This window comes from Ascaphus truei (genome assembly GCF_040206685.1).
Source record: "Ascaphus truei isolate aAscTru1 chromosome 8 unlocalized genomic scaffold, aAscTru1.hap1 SUPER_8_unloc_2, whole genome shotgun sequence".
Taxonomy (NCBI): domain Eukaryota; kingdom Metazoa; phylum Chordata; class Amphibia; order Anura; family Ascaphidae; genus Ascaphus; species Ascaphus truei.
In genome coordinates, this window is record NW_027453836.1 from 367,616 (window position 1) to 384,939 (window position 17,324).

At 48.6% G+C, this 17,324-nt stretch overlaps 1 protein-coding gene across 2 annotated transcripts in view; it reads right to left on the reverse strand.

Annotated features, from left to right (window-relative positions):
• Positions 1–8,445, reverse strand: part of PRPF19 (pre-mRNA processing factor 19) — a 34,115-nt gene extending 25,670 nt beyond the window's left edge. The window contains exons 1-11 of one of the 2 annotated variants that reach the window (XM_075580648.1): positions 8,156–8,445; positions 6,698–6,846; positions 5,158–5,307; positions 3,787–3,863; positions 3,245–3,386; positions 2,042–2,115; positions 1,878–1,940; positions 1,711–1,752; positions 1,548–1,622; positions 1,385–1,460; positions 1,117–1,226 (exon numbers count right to left, since the gene is read on the reverse strand). In XM_075580648.1, the coding sequence (XP_075436763.1) occupies positions 1,117–1,226; positions 1,385–1,460; positions 1,548–1,622; positions 1,711–1,752; positions 1,878–1,940; positions 2,042–2,115; positions 3,245–3,377 (573 nt within the window). In that variant the 5' untranslated portion in view covers positions 3,378–3,386; positions 3,787–3,863; positions 5,158–5,307; positions 6,698–6,846; positions 8,156–8,445. The remainder of the gene's footprint in view (positions 1–1,116; positions 1,227–1,384; positions 1,461–1,547; positions 1,623–1,710; positions 1,753–1,877; positions 1,941–2,041; positions 2,116–3,244; positions 3,387–3,786; positions 3,864–5,157; positions 5,308–6,697; positions 6,847–8,155) is intronic. The other variant, XM_075580647.1, reaches the window with a different exon arrangement.
• Positions 8,446–17,324: the final 8,879 nt, after the last annotated feature.

The following is a 17,324-nucleotide window of genomic DNA, read 5'->3' on the forward strand; positions in this document are numbered from 1 at the left end:
CAGGCCGAGAGTGTGAGAGACGCAGACAGGCAGAGAGTGTGAGAGACGCAGGCAGGCAGAGAGTGTGAGAGACGCAGGCAGGCAGAGAGTGTGAGAGACGCAGGCAGGCCGAGAGAGTGAGAGACGCAGGCAGGCCGAGAGAGTGAGAGACGCAGGCAGGCAGAGTGTGAGAGACGCAGGCAGGCAGAGAGTGTGAGAGACGCAGGCAGGCAGAGAGAGTGAGAGACGCAGACAGGCAGAGAGAGTGAGAGACGCAGGCAGGCCGAGAGAGTGTGAGAGACGCAGGCAGGCCGAGAGAGTGAGAGATGCAGGCAGGCCGAGAGAGTGAGAGACGCAGGCAGGTCCAGAGAGTGAGAGACGCAGGCAGGCCCAGAGAGTGAGAGACGCAGGCAGGCCGAGAGAGTGAGAGACGCAGGCAGGCCGAGAGAGTGAGAGACGCAGTCAGGCCCAGAGGGTGAGAGACGCAGGCAGGCCCAGAGAGTGAGAGACGCAGGCAGGCCGAGAGAGTGAGAGACGCAGGCAGGCCGAGAGAGTGAGAGACGCAGGCAGGCCGAGAGAGTGAGAGACGCAGGCAGGCCCAGAGAGTGAGAGACGCAGGCAGGCCCAGAGAGTGAGAGACGCAGGCAGGCCCAGAGAGTGAGAGACGCAGGCAGGCCCAGAGAGTGAGAGAGGCAGGCAGAGAGAGTGAGAGAGGCAGGCAGAGAGTGTGAGAGACGCAGGCAGGCCCAGAGAGTGAGAGACGCAGGCAGGCCGAGAGAGTGAGAGACGCAGGCAGGCCGAGAGAGTGAGAGACACAGGCAGGCCGAGAGAGTGAGAGACGCAGGCAGGCCGAGAGAGCGAGTGAGAGAGCGAGCGCGAGTGAGAGCAGCGGGCAGAGAGAGAGTCAGAGAGAGACACGGGCCAAGAGAGAGACGCGCACGCAGGCGGTCCGAGAGAGAGCGAGTCAGAGAGACGCGCGCAGACGGGCAGAGAGAGAGAGAGCCAGAGAGACGCACGCAGGCAGGCAGAGCCAGAAAGAGACGCTCGCAGGCAGGCCGAGCCAGAAAGAGACACGCACAGTCATCAGGTATTTCCGGAGACTGCATAACTCGAGCACAGACAGCGGTGACTGCTCACCTGTGAGGGGTGGAATACAACATTGGTGACTTTCTTAGTGTGCCCTTTGAGAGTGGCAAGGATCTGCTGCGAGAGAGCGTCAAACACCACAACGCTCTTATCCGACCCACCTGCGACAGTCAAGAAGGAGGCAGAGAGACAGACGGAACTTTAATTATGAGGTCTGTTCCGCCAGAGACCGTAAGCGAGACAAGGAGAAACAATGAAGATATGGAATCTGCGTGTGCCAAGACGGAGAGAGCGTCAGTGACATCCAACAGGCGCTTACCGGTAAGAGTTTTGTTTGTGTCTGTTGGGCACAAATCCAGAGCCAAAATACCAGGGACGCTCGCACTGTGCAGACCCTGGGCAAAGAGACAGCTGCAGTGAGACAGACTAGCAGGAAACACAGCGAGACAGACTAGGACTTTGGAGCGAGCGCAGAAACTCACCACGTGAGAGGAAACTTGGTGATACTTGCTGAGTTCCTCGGGCTTCACTAGATCCTCTGGGACGGTCTTACCGCGCTATGGAGAGAGCAGAAGAGGGAGGGGCATGAGACGCGGAATGAGACCAAGACAGAGAGCGCGTCAGACTGCAGCACTCCTTTCTTACCTTCTTACGCTCCGTGGTGAGGACAGTTGCTTTGTCTTGAAGCTGCAAGACAGAGAGAGAGCTTGTTAATCGCTGCACTGTATGGTGAGAGCACCTGGGAGTAAGGACCTTGGTACTCACTGGGAGATGAGTACTCTAGCAGCATTGTTACAGTATTTAATCATTACCTTCTGGATGATCTCTGCCGACATTCCAACCAGTTCTCCCAGGTCCATCGCCTCTCCCGAGCCCTGTGCGGAACAGAAGAGAGACGTGAATATGACGTGGAGAGAGACGTGGAGAGGAAGAGACAGACAGACAGGAGTGGGATGGACATCGAACGGATACTCACCGCTGTTCCAGCCTGCGGGGTCGGGTTGGCCTGAGGAAGAGAGATACCGGCCTGGGGCTTCAGAGTCGCCAAAGCTGCAGAGAGAGTTATTACACCGTGATTGTGTATATGATTACAGTGAGGGCGCACGCACAGAAGATTACCCTAGGATTGTGTATATTACAGTGAGCGCACGCACAGAAGATTACCCTAGGATTGTGTATATTACAGTGAGGGCGCACGCACAGAAGATTACCCTAGGATTGTGTATATTACAGTGAGGGCGCACGCACAGATTACCCTAGGATTGTGTATATGATTACAGTGAGGGCGCACGCACAGATTACCCTAGGATTGTGTATATGATTACAGTGAGGGCGCACGCACAGAAGATTACCCTAGGATTGTGTATATGATTACAGTGAGGGCGCACGCACAGATTACCCTAGGATTGTGTATATGATTACAGTGAGGGCGCACGCACAGATTACCCTAGGATTGTGTATATGATTACAGTGAGGGCGCACGCACAGAAGATTACCCTAGGATTGTGTATATGATTACAGTGAGGGCGCACGCACAGAAGATTACCCTAGGATTGTGTATATTACAGTGAGGGCGCACGCACAGAAGATTACCCTAGGATTGTGTATATGATTACAGTGAGGGCGCACGCACAGAAGATTACCCTAGGATTGTGTATATTACAGTGAGGGCGCACGCACAGAAGATTACCCTAGGATTGTGTATATGATTACAGTGAGGGCGCACGCACAGAAGATTACCCTAGGATTGTGTATATGATTACAGTGAGGGCGCACGCACAGAAGATTACCCTAGGATTGTGTATATTACAGTGAGGGCGCACGCACAGAAGATTACCCTAGGATTGTGTATATGATTACAGTGAGGGCGCACGCACAGAAGATTACCCTAGGATTGTGTATATGATTACAGTGAGGGCGCACGCACAGAAGATTACCCTAGGATTGTGTATATTACAGTGAGGGCGCACGCACAGAAGATTACCCTAGGATTGTGTATATTACAGTGAGCGCACGCACAGAAGATTACCCTAGGATTCTGCATATCAGTGCATTACCGCTCCGCACAGAGGTGTTACACAGCGCTGTCGGGTTTAGCCTCTTTCTCTCACACTGCAGACCCTTCTAGCAGCACTAAGGGGGAACCAGAGACCCTCCCATCCCCCGGGGCAGTTCTTACCTTCACGGGCGGCTGTCACCTCCTTGGTGAGACGTGCGATGACACGACAGGCGGCGTCGTGCTGGTAGAGAGCGTGAGACAGTTCCTGGCGAGTAGTCTGCAGCTGCTGGCGCAGCGTGAAACTGTGCAGCATCACCGCGTCCTGGAAGGCAGGGAGAGGTCATTAGATGGGGGGGGGGGGGGGGGGGCAATGTGACACCCCCCCTGACAGATGGCACACGTTGCCTCCTCCTCCTCCTCCGCACAATAACCTAAATCACCCCCTGACACAATTGGAGGCGGGAAATTCTGGGGGCGACTGACACTCGTATTTGTCGGGGGGAATTTATTTCAATTTTGTGCGATATCACCAGGTACAAATCCCCCTCCCTTCTCTCCAAATAAAGAAAAGGGGCGCAGCATTGTACAAAACCTATTCTAGCTCACTAATTAAAAAGCAGATAATGAATGCACTCACACAACCGCTTATAAGCAGAGCTGTGTAAGTAAGGCATGCGAGCGCGAGAGAGCTGGGAGTAACACTTAGACAGCAAGACGCTCACCCATTCATCCTGCAGAGACTTCAGAATAGCAGGGATACTGGTTGCAGACGGCGGCTTGGGGCGAATCGGGTGGGCAACTGCGAGAGAGAGAGAGAGAGAGACACCCAGAAAAGGGAGACTATGAGAGGGGGACAATAAGAGAAGGGGAGGGATTTCAAGAGACAGCCAGAGAGCAAAAGAAGAATGTTAAGCGTCTACGGCTTCGTCCCCGGTGGCCACGCTGCGCGAGCGACGGTGTGCGCCGCACACAAAGTACAGCCCTCTATGGGGCAGGCCCCAGTCGGCGTGCGCCGCACACAAAGTACAGCCCTCTATGGGGCAGGCCCCAGTCAGCGTGTGCGCAGCGCACACAAAGTACAGCCCTCTATGGGGCAGGCCCCAGTCGGCGTGTGCGCCGCACACAAAGTACAGCCCTCTATGGGGCAGGCCCCAGTCGGCGTGTGCGCAGCGCACACAAAGTACAGCCCTCTATGGGGCAGGCCCCAGTCGGCGTGCGCCGCACACAAAGTACAGCCCTCTATGGGGCAGGCCCCAGTCGGCGTGCGCCGCACACAAAGTACAGCCCTCTATGGGGAAGGCCCCAGTCGGCGTGTGCGCCGCACACAAAGTACAGCCCTCTATGGGGAAGGCCCCAGTCGGCGTGCGCCGCACACAAAGTACAGCCCTCTATGGGGAAGGCCCCAGTCGGCGTGCGCCGCACACAAAGTACAGCCCTCTATGGGGAAGGCCCCAGTCGGCGTGTGCGCCGCACACAAAGTACAGCCCTCTATGGGGAAGGCCCCAGTCGGCGTGTGCGCCGCACACAAAGTACAGCCCTCTATGGGGCAGGCCCCAGTCGGCGTGTGCGCCGCACACAAAGTACAGCCCTCTATGGGGCAGGCCCCAGTCAGCGTGTGCGCAGCGCACAAAGTACAGCCCTCTATGGGGAAGGCCCCAGTCGGCGTGTGCGCCGCACACAAAGTACAGCCCTCTATGGGGAAGGCCCCAGTCGGCGTGTGCGCCGCACACAAAGTACAGCCCTCTATGGGGAAGGCCCCAGTCGGCGTGTGCACCGCACACAAAGTACAGCCCTCTATGGGGCAGGCCCCAGTCGGCGTGTGCGTCGCACACAAAGCGCTTTGAACGACCGCCTTTGCCAAAAGACAAGATGTTTGCTTTGTGGTGCGGCGGACGAGCATTGGCCAGGTGGCGGCGGCGGTTCAGCCAATGAGGGCGAACCAGCCGCGTGATGTCATGGCCACGTCCCCGCCACGAGTTGCCTCATGGAGTCCTTCAGGTCGTGCTGATGCAGGGAACGAGCGCCGCCAGGGACCCCGTCGCTCGCGCACCGGGGCCTTAGAGATGCCCGTGAACCCTCGGCTGCCCTCTGACCTTTGATGTCGACCAGCTGATCCTCGCTCAGTGGCTGATTGGTCACTGGATCCGTCCCATTCTCAGCCAAATATTTCTCAATGAGACGCCGATCAAACACGTGACCCGACAGTGGAGACACGCAGGGGCGGTCTGTGACCTCATTACTGACTGTATACAGAGAGAGAAGTGTATATACATTACACAGAGGGGAGCACACAGGTCGTTTGTCATTATAGAATATATACATACATACACACACACACACACACACACACACACACACACACACACACACACACACACACAATACCGTGTTTAAAGACGAAATAAAAGGCAGCACTCCAGAAATGGTCAAAAAAAGTATATTGTAGACAAGACACAATACCAACGTTTCGGTCCGCAAGCGGGACCTTTCTCAAGGTGGTGCATACATATACACACACACACACACACACACACACACACACACACACACACACACACATAATGGATGCATTCTGAATATCTGAATTAACATTCTGATTTATTTCTTCAAACAGGTATGTTTCATTGAGCTGAATTCTACCATAATGAGAAATTAAGATTTAATTAACTATTGGGGTACAGTATGTTTCTGTGAGTTGATAGGCAGACCCCCCCTCCCTTAATTGTTATTCAATTGCATATGGTCATAGTATTTAAGACCATCCGTCTAGGCTGTGAAGCCATATGGCTGTGTCACATTTAAAAAGTGTCTGGCAGAGTTAATTTTGGAGTTGAAATTGGAGGTGAAGATTTGAGGAAGATCGGGACTCTGCACAACAACGTTCCAAAAGCTGTGATTCTTTGTACTCTTCCTATCCCCCAGTACCTGGGAAGTCTCTCCTCCTGTATCTCACTATGCCCTCCCTATTGCTTTTTCTGTTTCCTCACTCCTTTGTGAACGTCTCTGTTCTCTCCAACTTCCCCACTGCACCATTATTTATACACCTCTCTCCCAACAACTTCTTTAACCCTAAATAAAAAACACCCACACAAATCCTCTATTCACACCATCTATCTACTCCTTCCTGCTGCAGGGGATCTCCCCTAAGGCTGTGCGTATAGTGCTGGCGACGCGACGGGTGACGTCACCCGTCGCCGCTAGCAAAAGTTATATTTCGCTTTGCGGCGGCGCGGGCGTATAAGCATTTGATTGGTTCACAGCTGTCACATGAGGCGACAGCCCTTGAAAAATCAAATATTGCCAGCTACCAAAATTCGCGACGCAACGTCCCTCCATCGCGCTTACTATAAGCGCACGCGGCAGCAGCAGCAATTCATTTGTTTTTGGGCGCCATCGCCGGCACTATACGTGCAGCCTTAACCCAGACATACACTCCTGCTCTCGCCCACGCTTCCCTGTCATCTCTTTCCCTGTAAATGGTGTTAAACCTAATTTTAATAATGATTAACCTTAAAACTCGCCCCACAAATCAAGCATCCCAATATCCTGCACTCATGGTTAATGTCCCACACCCAGTCACTCCTACCCCCCATTGTGACCAAGCACTGCCATGTACACCACTTATTCCCTCACCTGCTGTCTGTTAGTTCCCCATCATACCACTTAGATTGTAAGCTCTTCAAGGCAGGGATTTCCTTTCCTATTGTCTGATATTGCTGCGCTTATTGTATTATAATTTCCTGTACTGTATTCTTTGTGAAGTGCCGAGTACACTTTTGGCGCTATATAAATAAAGACATGCATAAATGGAAATATTCCGGTATGCTCATTTGCATGTCTTAGACAGGTCTCTAACCCCTCATTTCACCATTATCACCCAGCACACAGCACTTCCACTGCAGCAAGGGATTAAGATGCATAGCCAGTAAACCATCCCACAGACAGCCGTTTTGACCTTAATGGGTCTCAGTGTGGGGTTGGTTATACGGGCTTTGCAAAATGAAGCAGGGATCGGTTTTACCATACTTAGTAAAATTATGGTGGGTAACAAAAAAGTGACAAAAACCCTCCTCAGTAAAGCATATAGCAAAAGGAAATATGACTGTATGCTCATTTGCATGTCTATATATAGATATTACACACACAGTATATATCACTCACTTTAGCAGTATATATGTATAACACACACATATATAACACAGTATATAATATATATATATATATATACACCCACTGTAGCAGTATAATATATATATATATATATATATATATATATATATATATATATATATATATATATATAACACAGTATATAATATATACACTCACTGTAGCAGTATATGATATAACACACAGTATATAATATATACTCACTGAAGCAGTATATGATATAACACACACAGTATATAATATATACACTCACTGAAGCAGTATATGATATAACACACACAGTATATAATATATACACTCACTGAAGCAGTATATGATATAACACACAGTATATAATATATACACTCACTGAAGCAGTATATGATATAACACACAGTATATAATATATACACTCACTGAAGCAGTATATGATATAACACACACAGTATATAATATATACACTCACTGAAGCAGTATATGATATAACACACACAGTATATAATATATACACTCACTGTAGCAGTATATGATATAACACACAGTATATAATATATACACTCACTGTAGCAGTATATGATATAACACACAGTATATAATATATACACTCACTGAAGCAGTATATGATATAACACACACAGTATATAATATATACACTCACTGAAGCAGTATATGATATAACACACACAGTATATAATATATACACTCACTGAAGCAGTATATGATATAACACACACAGTATATAATATATACACTCACTGTAGCAGTATATGATATAACACACAGTATATAATATATACACTCACTGAAGCAGTATATGATATAACACACAGTATAGAATATATACACTCACTGTAGCAGTATATGATATAACACACAGTATAGAATATATACACTCACTGAAGCAGTATATGATATAACACACAGTATAGAATATATACTCACTGAAGCAGGTCAGGGACATTTTCTCGCACACTCTGGCCGCTGATTGGTCTGTTCGCGGTGCGCGCGGGGCCGCAGGACTCTCCTGCGATTGGTCGGTTCCTGCGGTTCCCCGTGCTCTCGGTGCACCGCGCTGTGATTGGCTCCGGCTCTCGTGACACCGGTTTGTGATTGGCTCGCTCCGTGTTACCGGGCAGGGGTTTTTTTTTTTTTTCCGAGCTCACGCACTCAGCCCGCGTGCTGCCAACGTCCACAAGGCGCTTCCGGCTCAATCCGTTTCCGCTTCCGGGGGCGGAGCTTCCGCGCGTGCGCCGCAGACAACCGTTAATAAAGTTTCGAAAAAGAAAAACAACGCGTGACGTTTGGAGCGCTCAGCCGCCATCTTTAGTCAGGGCAAAAGTAATGGGGTTCATCTGGGTGGAGGTGTCCTCGTGCTCAGTCGCCATTTTTAGTCAGGGCAAGAGGAATGGGATTAACCTGAGCAGGGAAGGAGGTTGTCCTCTGCGGCCCTGCAGGAGGGAACCTCTGTCAGGGAGAAAGTACACCCACCAAACCGGCATTTCCTGGGAAGACGCCACATGTATTGTCATGGATCGGGTCTTGGAGGACTGTGTATCTGTAACCGTGTATCTGTCATCTTAACTTTGTGCCCGGGACATGCGTGACAACGCGCAGTAAAATAACACGCAGATATATATATATATATATATAATAACACGCAGAGAGATATATATATAAACACGCAGAGATAATATATAATAACACGCAGAGATCTATATATATTTATAATAACACGTGGAAATATATATATATAATAAAACGCAGAGAGATATAATAACACGGCGAGATTTATATATATAATAACACGCGGAGATTTATTATATATAATAACTCGCGGAGATATATATATATAATAACTCGCGGAGATATATTACACGTAGCGCACTTTCCCCCACCCCCTGGGAGATGTGTGGCTACGGTGTGTGGATGTGGTGCAATACCTTATGGTGGCAGGGGGTCTGAGCCTCCGCTGCTGGGAACCTGGGATGCACCTGAGTGATGCTCGGCAGCGCCTCCACCTGTAATAATAACGTGTTCTTGTATAGCGCTGCTAGTTTGCAGAGACAAAAGAAAATGCACCCGCTCAACCTAATACAACCAAAGGGGTCAGAGAAACAGACTAGTGCAATAGGGCAAGGAGATAATTATCAGACACAGAGAACACTGTATGAAGCAAAGACACTGTGCATACAGATAAGGCCCTATATGATGCACTCAAGGTCTGAGGGAGGGCGAGAACCCTACTGAATTTGCAGTACAAAGGAGAGAGTCTGGACCAAGTAGTAATGTAAATTGTGTTTATTAAGGAAATACTATTAAAATGAGATGGTACCAGTTAATGTAGTGAGTAAAGTAAACTGAAAGTGTTTAGGTGCTGATGCCCCGTAGGGGGTCTCTTGTTTGGCAGATTGCCAAATGTAGTCCAAATGAGACTAAAACATCAGCACAGTGAGAAACCAGAAGCACAGGTTCCCAATGCCTAATGTAACATGGCTATTTGGGCTGCTTCTGGTAAATGACGTCACTGGATCGCTTAAAGGTCATAGCACTCACAATAAGCACTAGTGTGTAATTGAATGAATAACACCTAACATGTAAAGCCTCACATCAATATGTAGTATACTGTAATAGTAATAAATGAGGGCAACAATGTGGTGTGATGAACGACAGTGTAAGGTGATTGTAAGCCCATACACTGACTAAATAACACACAGGTGCATGCTTGCAGTGTTTGCCACTCTGGTAAGTGGACAAACACTTGGATATGTAGCTAAATAAGCTGAATAGGAGAACCCCACATAAACTGACCCTGAGCGTCAGTAACTACACTCAGGGACAGGAGATGAAAAATGGGAAATCCCTACACACCAATATATACTGACCCTGTGGGGGGAAAACCGTGCAGCAGGATTGTGTACTCCCCCAATCTGGCCCTCAATAGCATACCCCTACGGCACACGGGGGGGAGAGGGTGGGGAGAGGATAGAAAAGAGGGAGAGAAGGCCCTCAAAAAACTTATCTGAGCTTGCCCTGTGGGGACACGATCCTGGTATAGCAAGCGTGGTGAGTGTGCAGCTTCAGGAGGCTCTGTCAATGTTGCGATCAGGTCTGCTGAGAGCTACTGGCATCCGTGGTGAGAGTCGCAGTACGTGACGTCATGACGCCCTCTGACGTACGTTTCGCATTAGCTTCATCCATAGAGGGATCAAACTCTCCTTTGTACTTCAAATTCAGTACGGTACTCTCTCTCTCTCCCTCAGACCTTGAGTGCATCATATAGGGCCTTATCTGTATGCACAGTGTCTTTTCTGCTAGTTTGCCGGCCCACTTTACAGAGACATTTTGCAGGCACAGGTCCCTGCCCCGTGGAGCTTACAACCTATGTTTTTGGTGCCTGAGGCACAGGGAGATAAAGAGACTTGCCCAAGGTCACAAGGAGCTGACACCAGGAATTGAACCAGGCTCCCCTCAGTGCCAGTCAGTGTCTTTACTCACTGAGTCACTCCTTCCTGTACGGGATTCTAGCGTGTGGAATTCCCCCGTTACAGGACACATAAAGAATACACACTTGGTAAAGCAAAACAGTTTTACTATATGCAGCTAATATAGTTACAGCCTACCCACCATGCCTCGCACGGCCGTACCTCCCAATACTCCGCCTCCTCTCAGGAGTCACCGTCCCCCAAAGTACCTAGGGGCCCTTGGGCACCCAACCAACCCGGTGCCCACAAGCTCAATCCCCCCACCCAATGTAGGTGGGTCCCGCAGGGATTGTACCACCTTTGATAGTCTCTGTAGTAGATGGGTGTCTGGTCCCAGAGCACCTGAGGCAAGGATGCAGCCGCGTCCTGCCTGTGTCTCTCACTTTAATACTACAGGGGCAGCGTCCCTATCTGTGGGCCTGTCCCTGCAGCAACCACAAGCTGAGGTGAGTCAGGGCCTAGCTGGGGCCTAATAGTGGGTATCTGGCCTAGTGCAGGTGCCACAGACACCTGCACACATAACCTACCCCTTCCTTTTTCCAGCTCCGACTGGTGTGCTCACAGTGCATGCAATGTATCAATCCCCTGAGTAGGTGAATCCTTGCGCGCTATTGGCTGTTGTGCGGCATGTGATTAATACACCCAAAGCCCTCTGGGAACTGTAGTTCTCTTGCAGCAGCTCCACATATCTTGGCCGCCCTGCAGCACTCTACGCATGCGCAAAGCCTCAGTGATGGCCGCCGCAACTGGGACCATCCCTGCGCATGCGCAAAAAGTCACCGCGCGCACCAACATAGCGACGCAATGCAGTGGGAGCTGCCGATAGCCTCCGGCGAGCCTGTTGCCCGCTCACACCTCCCCCGCAATGCTGCCTGCTGTAGCGGAGGTAAACAGAGCTTATGGGGACTAGGTGGACCCGGGTTATACTCTCCCCCTGGTGAAAACCCAACGTCTCCGCTTGGGACAGTGTAACATAACCATATTCACAGCACTTATATAATAAAAAAAACAGTAATTATGTACAATCTTAACACATTCACAATGTCTCTACATTAAGTTATGCATTTCCGTGAACATTGATATTATAGATTTCACTCTACCACAGGCCCACTACTGAGTCTCATAATGGGGTGCCCTAATTTGGTCATAGGTTATCCAATTGGGTGGATTCCTAGCTCTCTGGCTCCGCCTGAATGGCTCTTCAGCAACTCCATCTGGGGAGTAGTACACACAGTCTTGAGACTCAGCCTCTCCCATTGAGGGCATAAATGTCTCTAAATAGTCTGGGATCCAGAGGTTGACTCGTTGGAGCCACCCTTGCAGGCGTTGTGCGTCGGGGCCCTTTACCCGTAGCTCCTCCGGGAGGTGTTTTTTGACTTTGAGGTCCCCTTTGAGATTGTCCCTCCAGAGGATCTTCTACAGTCTCGTTGACGGTTTCTTCACCGTCAGCATGATCATTGGTGGTCTCAGAGATTGTTTCATTTATAGTCTCTTGGTTAGTGTGTGATTGTTCCGGCTCACCGTCCAGTGGAGTAGCCAGTATCTCTGGTTCATCGCCTCTCACTTGTGGAATAGGAAGAAGGTGATTACGATGCCAGACACTTACCCGGCCATCCACGGCTTTCATACAGTAGACTGGGAGGCCCGGCATCTGTGGCTCGACCTCAATGACATCGTCACGCCAAAGGTCAGCGAGTTTATGCTTCCCGGTGATCCCTAGATTACGGAGAAGCACGGTATCTCCAGGACGGATTTCCCGGTGTGTCTGACTTTGTGATCATAGCGCCTCTTGTTGTTGAGTTGAGCAGCGGACTTCTCGGCTTGCTGGTAAGCCTGTTGAAGGTTGTCTTGAAGCCTTTGCACGTATTTGAAGTGCGTTGCGTTATGTATCCCGTCTATTGACACTCGCAGACCAACACCGGCAGCCTGGCTTCTCGCCCAAACATAAGAAAGTATGGGGAGAATCCCGTGGACTTGTGTCAGGTACAGTTGTACACATGTACTCGGGCTTCCACATGTCGGCTCCACTCTGTCTTCTGAGCACCTTTCAATGTGCCGAGCATTTCCAGCAACATCCTATTGAATCGCTCCGGCAGAGCGTCACCCTTCAGATGGTACGGAGTTGTCCGGGACTTGGTGATGTCCAGGATTTTGAGTAGCTCCCGGATTTATTTGCTTTAAACGTCCCGGCCTTGATCGGAATGAAGGCGGTTGGGTAGACCATGGTATAGGCAAATTGGGGCGCTCCCTTTCAACAGCACATATCCATATCTGTACTAACTGATGCCATATAGGCTAGCCAATGGATGTAACAGGTAGGTATGCAGCCAAGTCAGGAGTCTTCAACAGAGTGGGAGCAGAGCGCAAGTGATAGTGAACAGGAAACACTACCAGGTACACAGCCAGATCCTAGAGCCCGTTTTTTAGATACAGCATCAAGACCAACGTCAAGTTCAATCTCAGACACCTCAGGTCCTCACATACACACACAAAAAGGAGGACAAGAAGGGGGAAGAACAGACATCCTCAGAAATCGAGAAAAATGGGCATACAAGGATCAGGACAAGGGGAAAAAATCGATACAGAAAAACAAACAGGAAAAACAACAAGGGATTAACCTTTCAACTAGATTTTGTCAGCAGAACATCTACAGTTGTTAGAGAAAGGACTATCCTTCTGCCCAAGTAGCTTGACGTCTTTGAATGTGTTAAAGACTTGAACCTGTTCTCACGCAAGCTCCCACTACATAAATTTTTCAGTAGAAAGGAAGAATTTGCCAACCATGATACACCTCTTGAACATCTTGACTCACAAGAACTAACTTTCGCATACTTAATGAATTATTTGAAGAATGTACAAGGACAGCAGGGGAAGGACCGTTTACAGAGGTTCGTAAAAAATCTACCTTTATGCCCTCTTTGACAACGAATTCAAACATTGATATGTTCACCAAACTGGTCACAAAAGATATTCTGGCACTCCCAAATAAAAAAGGACCCCACAACCTTAGCCTGAAAGAGCTTTCTGCCTTTAAAGATCTGGAACAAGACTCTAACATCATTATTAAACCGGCAGACAAAGGCGGGAATGTGGTGATACAAAATAAAGAGGCCTATGCTACAGAGTGCCTACGTCAATTATCAGATAAAGATTGTTATCGGATTTTGCCATTGGATCCTACCCAGACCTTTTTGAGTGTACTATCATCGATTCTTCAAGAGGGTTTAGACAGTAGAGTCATATCCAAAACAGAATCAGATTTCATCTCATGATTTAAGCACCTAGGATAGCGACGTTCTATTGTCTACCGAAAATCCATAAGGGTAAACTACCCCCCCCCCACTTCCTGGTAGGCTCATAGTGTCAGGGATTAATAATCTTACATCCAATGCTAGTATGTACCTTGACTAATTCCTTCGTTATTTTGTGAGTTCACTCCCTTCCTATGTGTGACGGGAGCTTCGTGACAGGCTATTAATAATACACACCAAATATATATAACTGGGTTGAACTGGGACGAGACTTAGATATGATAAAATATAATTTATTCCTTGATAAAGGTGAACACACAAGATATACAAATAACAGGCAAAATATGGACACTTACTTAAAGTTTAGGACAAGAAGGCCATCAGGATACAGGATGGCCATTTCTTCCATAATTCAGTTGACATCACAGCAAGACAGGCAGGTCATGAAGACACATGAAGGACATGAAGACCTCTGGCATGAAGACTATACATGAAGACATTTGAGTAAGGGCTGACTCTGGCTTATATACCATTTTAACCCTTCTCTTACACTCAAGGCGCCGAGCTGACTAGCAAAAATCTTTGAAGCAGATTTTGGGCTTCTATTGTAAGTGTGAAGTATCACACTTAAAAAACAGTCAGTTCCTTGGTTCCTGGGCCCAGCATAAACAATTAGGCAGTTAGCCTTTGATCACGAGGCTATGTTAATTCCTGCAGGATGCCCTTCCTGCCTATTAACATAACAGTGGAGTCTGCAGTTTCCAGAACAGAACCAAAATCCCATATACACTGTAAATAACTTCATAACTTCAGTTCAGTAATACTTACTGGCACGCGAGACATATTAATACATTCCGGCACGCATGACGCTCCCAATGAGACTAAATATTACAGTGTAATACTAAAATTAAGAGAGATATTAATATCTGGCTCTTAGTATCTGTTAAACCTCAGGTGTCTGTATTCGTTAGTTGGGGCTTGGTCCCACGAATACACATATGTAACTCTTAGCATGTTCAGCCGAGGACATCTCATAATATTCTTATATTTAATAAAGTCACTCATTCTGATCTCCTAAATCAGAGGCATTTGTAAGTGTGAGTTATAACGCTCACAACCCACTCCAGCTTCCTGCAAACAGGTATTAACATACTGTGCACCAAAACCCCCATCTGTACTTTTTCACACCCAACTTCAATCAAGCCCTTTGAAGCCCAGATATTTCTGAAAAGATACCACGCATCCTAATGTATTTTCCTAAACGGCAGTATTCTGAAAGCCAGAGGGTCACGTGTAGGATGACTTAGCTCAGATAGTGTCAACTCGGCCCTCTTTTCCAAGCACGACAAGGTCTGTTTCTTTTCTTACTTTATTTTGGAGAAAGCAGGGAAAAACAGTCTCTTGTGTAGAGGTGTAGGTCTAAATATCTCTGTGTGTGCTTAGTAGTAAAGGGAGGTGAAAAGATAATCCTGCAGCACCATTACAGGGGTTACAGCAAGGTACTCACTCGTCCAGTGGTGTGGTGGAAAGGAAATGGCAATGTATGCTGGGTAGTAAGATAGTCTGGGGACAGACCATCTGTGGGCAGAGCAGAGGGGGAGAAAGCAGACTAGACCATTTAAGAGAAAGGCTGGGGCTGCTATGGCAACTCACAGGAGTGTCTGGGGGAGCTACAACATGTAGCAATAATGTTGCATCTTTAATACAGCAAGCTGCTGGGAGAGAGGAAATGGCACTGTATTATCACATAAGCACTGTGTTTGTGTACAGAGCTAAACACATACAGCTGGCACTAAGAAGCTGACAAGCAGGGCTGCGAGGAAAGGGGGGGGTGAAACAGAAGTGCAGACGGGTATTCCTGTTCCATGACACTTCCCGTCTGGTATCTGTAGATACCACTACATAACAGGCTATGTGGAACATATGTGTAATGCAAACATAACATAACAATGCAAAGGTCCATATTCCCATAGCAAGGTGATACCGGCCGGTACCACTGGCGTCAAAGTCCTTTGGCCAAACCTTCCAGTAAGGGAAGCCAGGTGGATGCACAGCTCTTGGTTAGCTTGATGCACCACAATGTCTTTTTGTAAGAGTCTCTGGCACTGTTTCCTTTTAGCCTTGTGAGAAAACAGTCCTTTTGTCTCTGTAGTTTTATCCACAGAGTACATCCCCTTGTAGGTGTGCCAGTCGTGGTAGCTTGTCGCCCTATCACCTGGCGTTCGACAGAAGGAGATGGCTTTTGGTTCCTTGCGGAAGCGGAACAACTCTTCTGGAAGACTGGTTGTGGAATCTAGTCCAGTAAAGAGGGCGTCTCTCAGAGGGACTCCCTGAAGCTGAGTGCTGGGGTTGAACATTACCCGGATTTGATCGGGTTCCTGAGGGTGGTAGGCCCCTGGTGATTGGAGGTACCGGCATTCTTCACCTTTCTTCATTAGAGGTGCTGGCTTTGCGTGGCCGGTAAGGAATATCTTTTGGATGAAGGCCACAAAGTTGGTTTTGGTCTCTGGTTCCCTTTTTAGGTCGCAAAGGTGCGAAGTGAACCTAGAGATGGCATGTTCTCCATTGTTTGGGAAGCGCCTTCTTGGTGAACGGAATGGTAGCGGAGTCACCCAACTGCTTAATCCGTCTTTAGAGAGCTCCTTGACTGTTAACTTCGGGAATCCTCTATCTTCCCTTGATGGTGTTTGCTTGTCATCGTTCCTTGTTGTCTGGAACGCTGTGCACCGTAGTTCATCGGTACATTTCTCTTGCACGAGAACATCTCCGCGTAGTTTGGTGAAACGCTTTTGTGTTTCTTTGTTAACTGCCATCGGGAGGTTATTTTCTCCCTGGACGTAACGAAGAACAGTCTCTTTTGCCCTAGTAAATCCCTTTATGAAACGTCTCTGTGGCTGTCTCTTTTTAGACGTGTGAGAGGACAGTCCCTTTGACACTGTGGCTTCACCTGTGGGGCGCAATCTTTTGCGGCTATGCCAGCCGTGGCAGTTGGTTGCTTTGTTGCTTGATACTCTGTGGAGAGGAACAACTGTGCGTCTTAGTTGTGCTATTGCTCGCGGGAGTATTGTCTGATTGTTCATTGCCTTTTGGACGATCCCTTTGTCGGTCACCTTTGGGAGGTTACTTCCTTCCCTCGGTGGAATTGACTCGTCATCCTTAGCTGTCTGGACTGCTGAGCATCCTAGGCCATTGTTGCATCCCCTCGACGTGAGGATGTCTTCGTTGATCTCAGGGGTATGACCTTGTCTTTTCTCTTCACTTGGCCTTTCGATCACTTGGAGATGGCCAAGACATGGTTCAGAGAAAGATGTGTGTCCACATTCTGTCACCACCGTTCTGCGGGCATCAACGTAGTCTTGCCCGTGCTCTTTGTTGGTG